Source organism: Arachis ipaensis, chromosome B05 (assembly GCF_000816755.2).
Source record: "Arachis ipaensis cultivar K30076 chromosome B05, Araip1.1, whole genome shotgun sequence".
Lineage (NCBI taxonomy): Eukaryota > Viridiplantae > Streptophyta > Magnoliopsida > Fabales > Fabaceae > Arachis > Arachis ipaensis.
The window spans coordinates 149525153-149537245 of NC_029789.2; the positions used below are offsets into that span (position 1 = coordinate 149525153).

A 12093-nucleotide genomic window follows, 5' to 3' on the forward strand; every position below is an offset into this window, starting at 1 on the left:
TACCAAGCCCTAATATAATTTTTAAAGTGGTTAAAATTTTCTTTTTAAAAACTTTTCCAAATACAATGAAAAATAACCATATAAACAGACTTTGAATCATAGAGTTTTCTTGACCGGACATAAATATATGATTGCAATCGATATATTTTCGTGTAATTAATTTAGGTGTAAGTGAAGATAAGCAGAAGTGAACAGAACTAGAAGTAGCTAGAAGAAGAGGAGGCAGCAGCAGAGTTTGGTGAAGTAGTATCTAAGCCTGAATTACCAGATATGTACTTCCTCAGTCCTCATTTCTTCTAATTTGGGCGAATTTTCTTGCTCAGCGTATATTTCCGGTGACAATTGTAACACACAAACAATGCAAGCAGCATCTCTATCTCAAACCTTCATCGTAAATCCAACTCCACAGGTTTGTTCCTCTTCTTCTATTCCGAGAGAAGACAGTAATCGTAGTTTGTTTATTTTTAAAATACATATTTTGTGGCAGCTGCAGGTGGCCAGATGCAAGCAGAGAGTAGATGAGTTCATAATCCCCACCATGAATTTTACACATGTGCCTCCTTCATGGAAGCTTAGACATGCTGCAACAAAAAGGTACTGCTGCTTTCTTTATTTCAAATTGCGTCATTGTTTGTGCGAGTTCAAACTGCTTAAATTCATTCATATTAAATTTGAAATGTCCAGGGAACACGTTAGATGTCTTCCTAATGCTGCCGTTTTATCAGGTGCTAGTTTTTCTTAGGTCAAAGCATGCTCATTTTAATTGAAACTCGTGATTTTTATGTGAACAATTTCTCTTGGACTTCGGTTTTTCTTGTTGTAGATGCTGAAATTACTTGTGCACAGTTCGAGGAGTTCTCTGTCTCTGTTGGTGACATCAGTGATTCTAAAGAACTAAAGGTACATGCAGGCACAAACTCTAATCGAAATAAGTTTAAATGATTAGAGAAGGAATATGCAGGGCCAGCAGGGCAGAATCATGACATAATTGTTTAGATATATGTACAATATGATAATTACATTATTCAATAATAAGCATATGCAAGCTCATGATTTTGCTCAAAAGCATAGTGTGTGTTTGGATAAGTAATGTGCAATTGGCTGTTAAATTGTCCCACACAATACATGTAATTTCTAGGGTTGCATAGTCATGGTTTCCTTATGCCTGTAAATTTTAAATGGTGAATGCTTTGTTTAAATGCTTCTGTTCAGATAAGCATAAAGGTATCTGGAAGCAAAACTCAACAGATCTTTGATGATGTCTTTGGGAAAATGGTTGCAGCAGCACAGCCGATTCCGGGATTCCGAAGAGTAAAAGGAGGTGAAGTATCTGTCGACTTATATATGAAGAACACTCTATCAAGTTTTAATTGTGTGGATTTATAGCTAAATTGAAGTGTAATGAATTTCCATGGATTCCCGAGCTAATAGCAAAAAAAAAAAAAAAAGAAAAGAGAGAGAGAGAAAAGGATAGCCAATGAAAAAGATTGACTGAATCTATAACTGCTCTGGAACATAATTTTAGTTTCCTTTGTCACTCAACTTGAATTTTTCTTTTGTTCTCATGGCGAATTGCTGCTCCAACAATTTGGGGACTGCCAGGAAAAACACCAAATGTAAGTATCCATAGTCATCAATTCTCTGTTTTAGTCTTCATTGGCTATGTTGTTGTTGGCATTTGGCACTGGTTTGTCATGAAATTTTGAATCAGATAGATAATCTTTTCTCCATTTTCTCTTCCTTCTTAATGTGAACAATATGTGTGGTATGTTTAGATAGAATTGAGGGACCAGTTATGCTCTGTTGTTGATTCAGCTGTATAGGTCTTTGATACAAAGGAGATTAATTCAATTTTATGTTTTTGCCATATGTTGTGTTAAACAGATACCAAAAGAAATTTTATTAGAGGTGCTTGGGCCATCAAGAGTGTACAAGGAAGTTATCAAGAAAATTATCAACTCAACTGTAGCTGAGTATGTGGAGAAGGTATTTTGCCATATGCTATATTTGGATTAGGTTGCTTCTGTGAAAAGTATTTAACATTAATATCAATATGTAATGATTGCAGGAGCGGTTGATGGTTAGCACTAACCTGAGAGTTGAGCAAAGCTTTGAAGATCTTAAAAGTACCTTTGAAGAGGGACAACAATTCAGCTTTGATGCTGTGGTTCAGCTTCAAAAGTAGAAGCGAATTGCATCTGTTTATTCACACTCCATCTGTATCTCCTTCAATGTGATAGTTTCCATCGTTACAAAAGATTGTTATTGTCATAACTACAATTCCATCTACAAACATTACAATCTAATGGATGAAACTAAAACCATAAAGAAGAACCCGGTGAAGTGTGAACTAACACAAAGCGAATGAGAGATTGCTATGAGATAATGTACCTTGCACTATTTTTAATTCTTGGAACAATAATGTAATGAACAGAGCAACACTATTAACACTATAACACAAGCTTACTATTTCATGTAGATGTATAATAAAGCTTATTATGAAATGATTAAACACTTGTTTTTCTTTTATATAGCATAGTGGGTAAACATGGTTCAACCGTTTAAATCCTGACCATTGAAAAATACTTTTAAGTCTCTGACCTTCATAAAATTTGGACGGATCAGTCCCTGACGGAGGTATTTGGATGGAGGGATTGATCTGTCCAAATTTTGTGAAGGTCAGGGACTTAAAAGTATTTTTCAATGGTCAAGGACAAAAATGCCTGCAGANGCAGAACGTTGAATGTGTTCGGTGAGAGGCGAAGAAGCTTCTCTTCGTCGTCGGGTCTGTATGGGTTCCCTCATTTGAAGACCCCCAAAGGCTTCGAATCTTTCGTCGATGAAGCCATTCAAAGGTTCCCTTTCTACCTCTCTTCTTCTTCTTCTTCTTCTTCTTCTTCTTCTTACTTTGTGACTCTCAGGTCTGCGGAACTCATCGCTTACATTTCCACCGCTCCTCCAGCTGCAGATATCATGCGTACAATGGACGAGATTTCTGACACAGTACGCTCTTCTTGCTTGCTTGATTTTCCCTTGTACCTTACTGATTGATGCATCTCTGCGTGTTCCTGATCAGGTGTGTTGTGTTGTGGACTCTGCTGAACTGTGTAGGCACACTCATCCAAACAGGGAATTTCTTCAAGAGGCCAACAAGGCTTCCTTCAGAATCAATGAATATCTACATGTGAGCTGACGGGTGATCCTCACTCCTCCTCCTTAATGCATCTCACAATATTAACAAGAAAATATCTCATCTTGTAGCATCCACTTATGCTTTCTTTCTTGTACAGTATCTCAATACAAACCATGATCTCTACAATGCCGTCAAGAAAGCCGAGCAGGAGTGTCATATGCTCTCTGAAGAAGCTCAAAGGGGAGTTCGAAACTTGCGTGCTGATTTTGAAAGGGGTGGAATTCATCTTTCCCCTGGTAACCCATATTGCTCTTGATTTCATGGTTATGTTCTCGGAAATTGTTGCGGCACATTTCATGCGTTAAAAAATCTTTCTTTAAATGACGTGCTTTCTTTTGCAGAAAAATTACATCGCGTAAACTCACTAAATGTTGAAATTTCTCAACTATCCAGACAGTAAGTGTGTTTGTAAATGATACTTTCTTAACTTGACATCTCTATGCTTGTGGTGAACAACCAATACTTTGTCTCAGTGACACTATTTCTGTAAATTGTGATTGATTGGAGTTGGTAATTTATTTTAAAAATTTATCTTGTCTGATCTCGGCCCTGTAAAAAGGATCTAATGTACTCTATATTTTTGTGTACTTTGTCATTCTTTTTCTTTGTCTAACAAAAAATATGTGAATTTTCGACTCACTTAATGCTTCGCTACTTGTACTCCATAAGAGTAAATTTTAACGTGTCTGAATCATGTCCTATTTTGTGCTTTTGATCTGTTTGCATTTTGTTATGTTTTATTTGGGTAGGTACAATGAAAATATTGTCATGGATCCAGGAAATGTGGATATATATCCTTCATCACGCATACCCAAAAGTTTGCATTATCTTGTTAAGCCTATCTATCGGTCAGGTTCTTCAATAGTTACAGGGTCCAACACTGTCCTTAAAGAGAAAGGATATCAAATTACAACAGACCCACAAACTGTTGCCGCCATCCTACAGCACTCATCAGATGATGAGGTAATTTTCTATTTGATGATCTCAAAGTTTACCGTGGTATGTTAATACCCAGAGTGATAATTATCAAGTATCCAGTAAGTTTAGCCAAAGTAGAAAAAAGCGTTTAGAACCTCACTAAATCTTATGAGAAACTTAAACTTACTACCCATAAAACTAAAGCACCGATGAATTCTTTTGGTGTTCTTAATGAGCCTAAATAATGAACTAAGACTTCATCATTTGTTTTTTTGTTTTGTTTTGTTTTGTTATGTTTTTAAACATAAATCCTCACTGTATTTTAAGGTAAGGAAAATGGTATATATACAAGGAAATTCTGTTCCACATGCAAATGTTGAAGTTCTGAGAAGGCTTATATCTGCTCGACATGAAATAGCTCAGGTTTGTATCTTCGTTTGGCACTCTCACTCCCTTTAAGCCTTTACTTTGGCACCACAGCCTAAGTTTCTATGTTATCTATATTATTCATTGAATGTGAATATTTGGAGCACATGATTCATATGCATGTGAATATCACACATATCTAATTATCTATGCTGCTATAGGCATGGATGTGCATTGACTCTTTCCATTTTATGAATTACAATTAAGGTAGTCTGACTTCTTGCAGGTTGAAGTTTTATAATCATTGAAAAAGTGGATAGAATTTCATCATATTGACTTAGCTTAATAGTTTTCACAAGTATTTCCCACAAAGCTTAATGTTTATTCTGTTTTGACTATTACTCAATGATTTGACCATCTAGTCATTTGATCTAGATGATGGGGTGTAAATCTTATGCTGAATTTGCCGTTAAGCCTAACATGGCTACGACACCAGATGTTGTTAGGTCATTTTTACTTGAGATGAGCAAGATGGTGCAGGCAAAGTCTAAAGAGGTATGGCTTCCTTTTTGGCATACTTTCTAGATTTGAAAGGCGTTTTATCCTAGTGGTTTGTGCTTGTACCTGAAAGGAGGATTTTCTCTTTTCCTTATAATCTTAGGAGTTTGAGTTACTTACAAAATTCAAAAGAGAAACGTTCGGTCGAAGTGATGGAAATTTGAGGGCATGGGATGAGGCATACTACATGACTATGATGAAGTCCTCTACTTATAAGTTGGACAATTCGGTAAATGCAATACACCTGCATGATATGGTTGTCATTTATGCCTACCTAGAATTTTTTGTTCTTTTCCTTAATGGAAACATCATGTGTACAGGTTGTAGCATCATATTTTTCTTTATCAAACTGTATTGAGGGTTTGAAGGTGCTGGTGCAGTCATTGTTTGGTGCAACCTTTCATAACATCCCTCTGGAACCTGGTGAATCATGGGATCCCCAAGTGCTTAAACTGTCTCTTCATCATCCTGAAGAGGTACATGTGTAGAAACATAAATCAAACATTAATGTTTCCATAATTTTAACTTTTTGTTTAAAGTTCCTATCTATCACTCTGAATGGTTTTTGGTTGAAATTTAAGTAAATATAGCAATATATCTACATTTTATGTTATCTGAGCTTATTATATATGTTACTCTGTCTCCATTGGAGAATGCAAAATAAAATAAAAGATAATAAAATAAACTTTCATTTGGTCTACTGACTGCCAAATGTCCAATTACTCCAGGTAATTTATATTGTCAATGATGATGAATATCAAAACCTACTTATGTGTAACTTTTCATGCAATCAGTTTGAAATCCACTGAAGCTCAACCTCATTTCAGGGTGATTTAGGATATCTGTACCTTGATTTGTACTCGAGAAAAGGAAAGTATCCTGGTTGTGCTCATTTTGCAATTAAAGGGGGTCGCAAGATTTCTCAAACGGAATACCAACTTCCAGTACGTGAAAATTTATTTATTCTCAATCAGATTTGGACATTTAGCTAGCAATTATTGTTTTCTCTTTATGTCACTCAAATATGTGGTTCCTTTTTATGTCCAACTCTTTTATATGAAGAATTCACCTTAGAGAATTCAGAAGAGATCATAGAGAGAAGATATACATCCTTCTGTGGTAAAAGCAGGAGGCTTTTACAAAGAGAAAGGGAAAGTGAAATAAACAAGAGACTATGAGAACATTATTTCACCAATTGATCAAAATAGTTTAGCATTTCATTGTCTTGTATTTTACTAATACAGAAACTACACAAGGAGATACTACAAGTAACTAATTAATAACCCATAAGAGTTTACTTAATATTCCTTGGTGCTCCCTGTTAAGTTGAAAGCTCGTTATATTTTTCTTTACAAACTGCTGATTATTCTGGTTGCTGTCTGATTATGAAAAAATTGCAGGTTGTAGCTCTTGTTTGCAATTTTCCACGTTCACGAAGCCCATCAGCTGTGAGGCTTAATCATTGGGAAGTGGAAACTCTATTTCATGAGTTTGGTCATGCTCTTCATTCATTGCTTTCAAGAACGGTATTTTCTTGAATTTCTCGTGAGTTTGAATATACAGACTTTGCTTTCACTCCAAAGTTTTCCCTCTTGTTTTGTTTTTGCTGTGGATTTCTTATGCTCAGCCATTTTCAATTCAATCTTTTTCGTTACCTAATAAAAATAAAAATAAGAAATCAATAACACGTTGAATAAACACCAGAGACTATTACAAAATAAAGTAGGATTCATGAGTAGGGAGATTGAAGCATAGCCCAGGAGCTAGTAATTATTCCCCACAGATTTATATGGACAACATGTTAAACATTTTCAATTATCTGTAGTGTTTAATTTATAGCACTTAGATATCTTTTTCGTTAGATATTCTGAAGGCATAAATTCAAACATGACTGGAGCAAATTGAGATAATCTATAATGATATTGTTTAAATTATCTTTAGAATTTCAAATTTGAACTGTATTGATGTGTTGTACAATGAACTAACAAGACTGAGGTTACTTGAAAATAGAAAAGTTTGCATCTAAGATTGCTCTCATTGCAGTATGCTTTCTTGTTGTTCTTATTGCAGGATTACCAACATTTTTCTGGCACCAGAGTGGTCCTTGATTTTGCAGAAATACCATCCAACCTCTTTGAGTGAGTAGAATGGCTGCAATAACCTTTGTTTTCTTTTGAAGTTGTAATTCGTAGAAGAAGAGCGATTCAGACAAACTGTTTGGTGGGAATCAGGATATAATAATTAAAGGAAATTATGGATGTCTGATTTAATAGATAAGCCTCTATTGCATTGTTTAATGATTTAAAATAGGGAGAAATTGTTGCTGTTGCTAAATAAATTAGGTAACCACTTATCTGCTCACGTCATGGCTTTTGATTGACTTCATGGTATTTTTGGCGGATAGATACTATGCATGGGACTATCGAGTTCTGAAAAGATTTGCTAGACACTATTCAACGGGTGAAGAAATCCCTCGTAAGCTGGTGGAGTCAATGAAGGGTGCCAAAGATATGTTTGCTACCACTGATCTGCAGCGTCAGGTGTTTTTTCCTTTCGCTCTTTTATTTTAAATACCTATATTGCGCACTGGCTGGTGTCTTAAGTCAGTAAAGCATGACATATTTTTTAATATGTGAGAAGACATAACATAATTAACATAGTTTGTGTTTTCTGTCAGATATTCTATGCCTTGGTTGATCAGACACTTTTTGGAGAGCAGCCACTCCCTTATGGAGACACTAGTTCTGTTGTTGCTGAACTGAAAAGACAGCATACTTGTTGGGAACATGTGGAAGGAACACACTGGGAGGCCCGATTTAGTCATCTCCTTAATTATGGTGCAGGTTGGTAGGCCTGAGGCTCTGATAAATGTTGGCCTGCCACTTCAAATTATTTTTCCATTTAAGTTGAAGGTTCTGTTATACTTATTTTCTTTTTTGGAGCAGGGTATTATAGCTATTTGTATGCCAAATGTTTTGCTGCTACCATATGGAAGAAGTTGTGCCAGGAGGATCCACTATCACTAACTACCGGATTCGCTTTAAGAACGAAATTCCTACAGCATGGTGGAGCCAGAGATCCAGCTTCTTTGTTAAATGATCTCGTAGGTGATGGGATATATAGGCATTGTAATGGAGGGATAATCCCTGATATTTCAAGTCTTTCTGATGAAATGAAACTGGTTGAAGAATATCAGCAGCAGGTTCATTTGTTATGAGGCTTTCTTATAGTTTGGAGTGTACCTAACTAGCACCCTGAAAAGTTATCAAGACAAATGAGGCAGCACTATCGGGCGACTAAGTTCTGCAGTTCTACTTTTTAGACCAACCTGAGGAGGTTTTATCTTTAGGGCGTCGAACTATTCTATAAAAAGAAATGGAGCTTGTTTATGGTCTTTGTTTACATATACTCTTTTTGTATGAAGTTTCATTCATTCATTTGATTAAGCCTGAAGAAGCTAAAAAGTATATTGTCCTCCAGAGTGGGGGAAAATTGATTCTTTTTCAGAGTACAATTAAAGCATATTCAATGTCCACTGTATCTTTATTATTTTTTCTATTGCATTCTCAAACTTATTTTAACAAATAACAATGGGAAAATCAAATGGAAGGGTTACGTTGGAGATAAAAGTGCATCGAAAACAACTTCAATAACGTAAGATGCATGCAAGAGATAACTGTTGCTTTAATTATCAAATAAAGTCCGTAATGCAGTAACGCTCATCAAGCTGTAACCCAATGGACAAACTCCCTCAATTTTTCTCAATGTATACTAAATACTAATATTAATCAAAGACACACAAGCATCGGAAATAAATCCTTACATGTATAGGAACGGTTGGGTGTCAGGTTCATAGCCTAGTTACCCCAAGGTAGAAGACCATTGAACCAAAAGTAATAGTAAAAATGAAAGAAATAAGAAACATGATGCGCCACAAATCGTGCTTGATTATATATACCTTCATGCTGTAGTGGAAACTTGAGAATACAAAGGATTCTATAATATACAGTTTTTCTCACGTTCGGAAACGGGTCTGTAACTTTGCCGCCCAAATGAAGTGTAAGATGATATATTTTGATTATTTTCCCCACTACGATGTTATACTGTGTTTTGAAGTATGCCTCGTATACAAATGCAGGCACTGGACCAATTTCTTATCTCTCCTTTAATTTCTAAGAAAGCATAGATGGAATATATAACATTTCTCCATTACTTCAGCCAAAATAAGATTCCTATTGAACTTCATCCACTTATTGAAGAGGAAACTCCTTCTGAAGAAGGTCCAGATTACGACTATCACAAGCTTCCAACATGTCATTCCTCGAAGCACAACTGCAATATAGGATATACAAGTTAAGTCACCAGAAACATTTTAAACTAGAAGCTAATTTGAATTATCATTCTCCTATTCTCCACACTCGAACTCTGCTCTAATTTTCTCTTCCAACACATACTACGAAATCATACCTCAATGAGATTCTCAAATATTGCCATGCATTATCTGCCTTTGGATTCATGGCAAGTGCTCGAACATAATATCGAATGGACTCATCGTACATGCCCTGTAGGAAACCGGAAAGGTAAAGTTATTAGTTAGTGCAAAGTAAAGCTTAAAAACCAATGCACTAGTTCCTACTTTAAACCATTTAATCATTTATGATAGAAGATTTAAAAACCAAATTACTGACCTGGTTTGCATAACTGATGCCCATATTTGCCCAAGCACGAACGTAATTTGGCTTCAAATCAAGTGCCTGTTTGTGTCAATAGAAAAAGTAAAATTCCATTAGAGAGACAATATATTACATGGAGAAAATAGATGGCATATAGGTACATGTCAATTTCTGCAAATGCATAAAGATAAAACATTGGTGGATAAATGACCATCAAATGGTCACAAAATTTTATTTCCCAAAAGATTTGATAAATTAAGTTGCATTTATATGTCATAAAATTACAAAATGAACAAACTTCCCACTTAAAATGATAATTACATTAAAGCTTCAGCCTACAGCCATATACCAGGATTGAGATTGAAACACCATACCTGTTGATAAGCCGTTATTGCATCCGCACTTTGCACACTGTTTGCTTGTGTCGCACCGAGTTTATTCCAAAGAGAGTAATCATGTGGCTTAAGTTTCAGTGCTCTTTGGAAAGATGCAATGGCTTTGTCATATTCTCTGGATAAGTTGTACATGACCCCAAGAACTATGTGAACATCTGCATCATCGGGTGACATTTCAGCAGCTTCATTGAATAATCTAGCAACCTGCAGGAAGGAAAATAAATCTTTCCAATTTAAGCAGAAGATACATAGGGAAACACATTGCTAGATAAGTGACTCGGGACAATTTTTGTTCCTTAGCCACTTTTTAGTTTTTACCAAATCAGTAATCTGAGAGCTAAAGCAACAGACCATGGAAAGACACTATTGGATGAAAATTAACTCAGATTATAATGTTGGCAGAAAATTCTAAAAATCTTGTTTCTTTTGGGTATATCTTTTTTTGAAAAAAGAATGGAAAAAGAAAAAGATTTCAGATATATTTAGCAAGGCTAAGATCAACCGCAAAAAGGGCAAGTTCAACAAGGCTTTTTGAAATGGACTATATCTTAATAATGAGTAATGCATAAGGATTTCCAAGTTCACATAACAAATAAATAGTTCTTTAGCAAAAACAATAGTCAATAAAATTAAACTCCACTTACATCAGCATAGTACAAAGAGTCAGCCAACTCTGGCGGGGCAAGTGATCCATACTTCGGGTGATTGCGTAGCCATCCATATAGATACTTCAGGGCAGCCGTTTGCTCCAGTTCTGCATACATGAGAAGATGAATTCATTTTTTTCCCTCATTTACCAGGAAAAAAATGCAAAGCATACACTAGAATTTATTCGAATTGATGCTTTCAGTTAGGATTTAGGAATTCACTAAAATAGACTTTAAGTATACACCAGACCGTTCTAACTAAGTAGGCACAATACAAAGTCAAGCAAATAAAAAAGCATATTACAAAGTGTTTGGTTGGTTTTTTTGGTTTCCATTTGCAGGTGGTAAGTTTTCATTAATAATTACAATAGTGCTATATTCATTTTCGTTTTGTTTCTTTTCAAAGTTTGATGAAAGAAATGGAGAAAACACAAAATTGTTGTTTCTACAATGTCCTTTAAAAATCTTCAAATCAAGAAAGAAGCAATAAATTTGAATGTGCTATTATGCTTTGTATCATCCATCCAACCAATGAATCTGAAGCAGTCTACTAACCATTTGTATGACTGACACCAAGAGCAAGAAGCACTTCAAGGTTCGTTGGATCAGCCTCCTGTGCTCGCATCATAGCTGCAATGGCCTGATAAGGTGAAAGAGAAATTAAAAATATTAAGTTACCATTTGAAGTAAAATTTCCCAATATCAGAAATCATACGTGATGAATCAATCTTAAGAAACACAATAAAATTGAGGTATAAGTAACATTCAAGAAGGATGTAACCTAACCTGTTGATCATCATCATTTTCTGCATGTGCTATTCCAAGTAATCTCCAACCTTCGGCGTTTTCAGGATTTTTCAAGACTTCAGCTTCCAAGGCAAGAACTGCTTCACTTAGAAGTCCTTTCCTGAATAGATCTTGTCCTTCTTTTAAAGGATTTGGATGGCCAACATATGGATTTAAATCTGAAAAGACATACACACCCCTAGAAGAATCTGACTGCTGCTTGGCAGCCACTTGTTCGTTTAGGTACCTTCACATAACCCCAAAGATATTCTGATTAATTCAGAGAATAACTTCAACGCTTCAATGTAATAATAAAAGAAAGCACAAAGACAGCAAATAGTAGTCCCTAGTGCGTAATGATGTAATTTTATAAAAGGTACCAAGTACTAACCCAGTAGTCCTAATCATGCTAATATAAGGTTCCTAATCTAAATAAATATGGGAACAAATATTCAAGAATGAAGAAAGTAATCTCTAGCACAAATGAAATGAAGAAAGGCATAAGGCATACACTCAGAAGAAGAAAAATAAAAAAAGACTAAACACTAATCTGAAAT

The 12093-nt window shown here is 35.3% G+C and overlaps 3 protein-coding genes across 4 annotated transcripts in view; 2 read left to right on the forward strand and 1 right to left on the reverse strand.

Annotated features, from left to right (window-relative positions):
- LOC107645040 (trigger factor) lies at positions 119–2529 on the forward strand. 2 transcript variants are annotated; one of them, XM_016349048.2, is made up of 9 exons: positions 119–243; positions 324–409; positions 488–594; positions 685–725; positions 824–900; positions 1213–1321; positions 1603–1616; positions 1885–1986; positions 2069–2529. In XM_016349048.2, the coding sequence occupies exons 2-9, from the start codon at positions 359–361 to the stop codon at positions 2183–2185; spliced, it is 618 nt and encodes a 205-aa protein (XP_016204534.1). In that variant the 5' UTR covers positions 119–243; positions 324–358; the 3' UTR covers positions 2186–2529. The 2 variants fall into 2 exon arrangements, with proteins under 2 accessions (XP_016204534.1, XP_016204535.1); XM_016349049.2 differs by having other exon boundaries at positions 494–594.
- LOC107641590 (probable mitochondrial intermediate peptidase, mitochondrial) lies at positions 2704–8570 on the forward strand. Its single transcript, XM_016345074.1, has 16 exons — positions 2704–2855; positions 2922–3003; positions 3077–3184; positions 3291–3429; positions 3535–3589; positions 3943–4156; positions 4439–4534; positions 4913–5032; positions 5139–5264; positions 5356–5511; positions 5863–5979; positions 6436–6561; positions 7106–7173; positions 7440–7575; positions 7713–7878; positions 7981–8570. The coding sequence occupies exons 1-16, from the start codon at positions 2704–2706 to the stop codon at positions 8250–8252; spliced, it is 2133 nt and encodes a 710-aa protein (XP_016200560.1). The 3' UTR covers positions 8253–8570.
- Positions 8698–12093, reverse strand: part of LOC107645041 (peroxisome biogenesis protein 5) — a 6953-nt gene continuing 3557 nt past the window's right edge. The window contains exons 7-13 of the mRNA XM_016349050.2: positions 11537–11783; positions 11306–11390; positions 10748–10857; positions 10083–10307; positions 9724–9789; positions 9503–9597; positions 8698–9367 (exon numbers count right to left, since the gene is read on the reverse strand). Coding sequence (XP_016204536.1) covers positions 9286–9367; positions 9503–9597; positions 9724–9789; positions 10083–10307; positions 10748–10857; positions 11306–11390; positions 11537–11783 — 910 coding nt within the window. The 3' untranslated portion in view covers positions 8698–9285. The remainder of the gene's footprint in view (positions 9368–9502; positions 9598–9723; positions 9790–10082; positions 10308–10747; positions 10858–11305; positions 11391–11536; positions 11784–12093) is intronic.

What these genes read in the sequence shown, in the direction of transcription:
- LOC107645040 (XM_016349048.2), top strand. Translation starts at nt 359, where the DNA reads ATGCAAGCAGCATCTCTATCTCAAACCTTCATCGTAAATCCAACTCCA. An exon ending in TCGTAAATCCAACTCCACAG is followed by an intron (nt 410 to 487) that starts GTTTGTTCCTCT and finishes ATTTTGTGGCAG; the next exon opens with CTGCAGGTGGCCAGATGCAA. An exon ending in TAATGCTGCCGTTTTATCAG is followed by an intron (nt 726 to 823) that starts GTGCTAGTTTTT and finishes TTCTTGTTGTAG; the next exon opens with ATGCTGAAATTACTTGTGCA.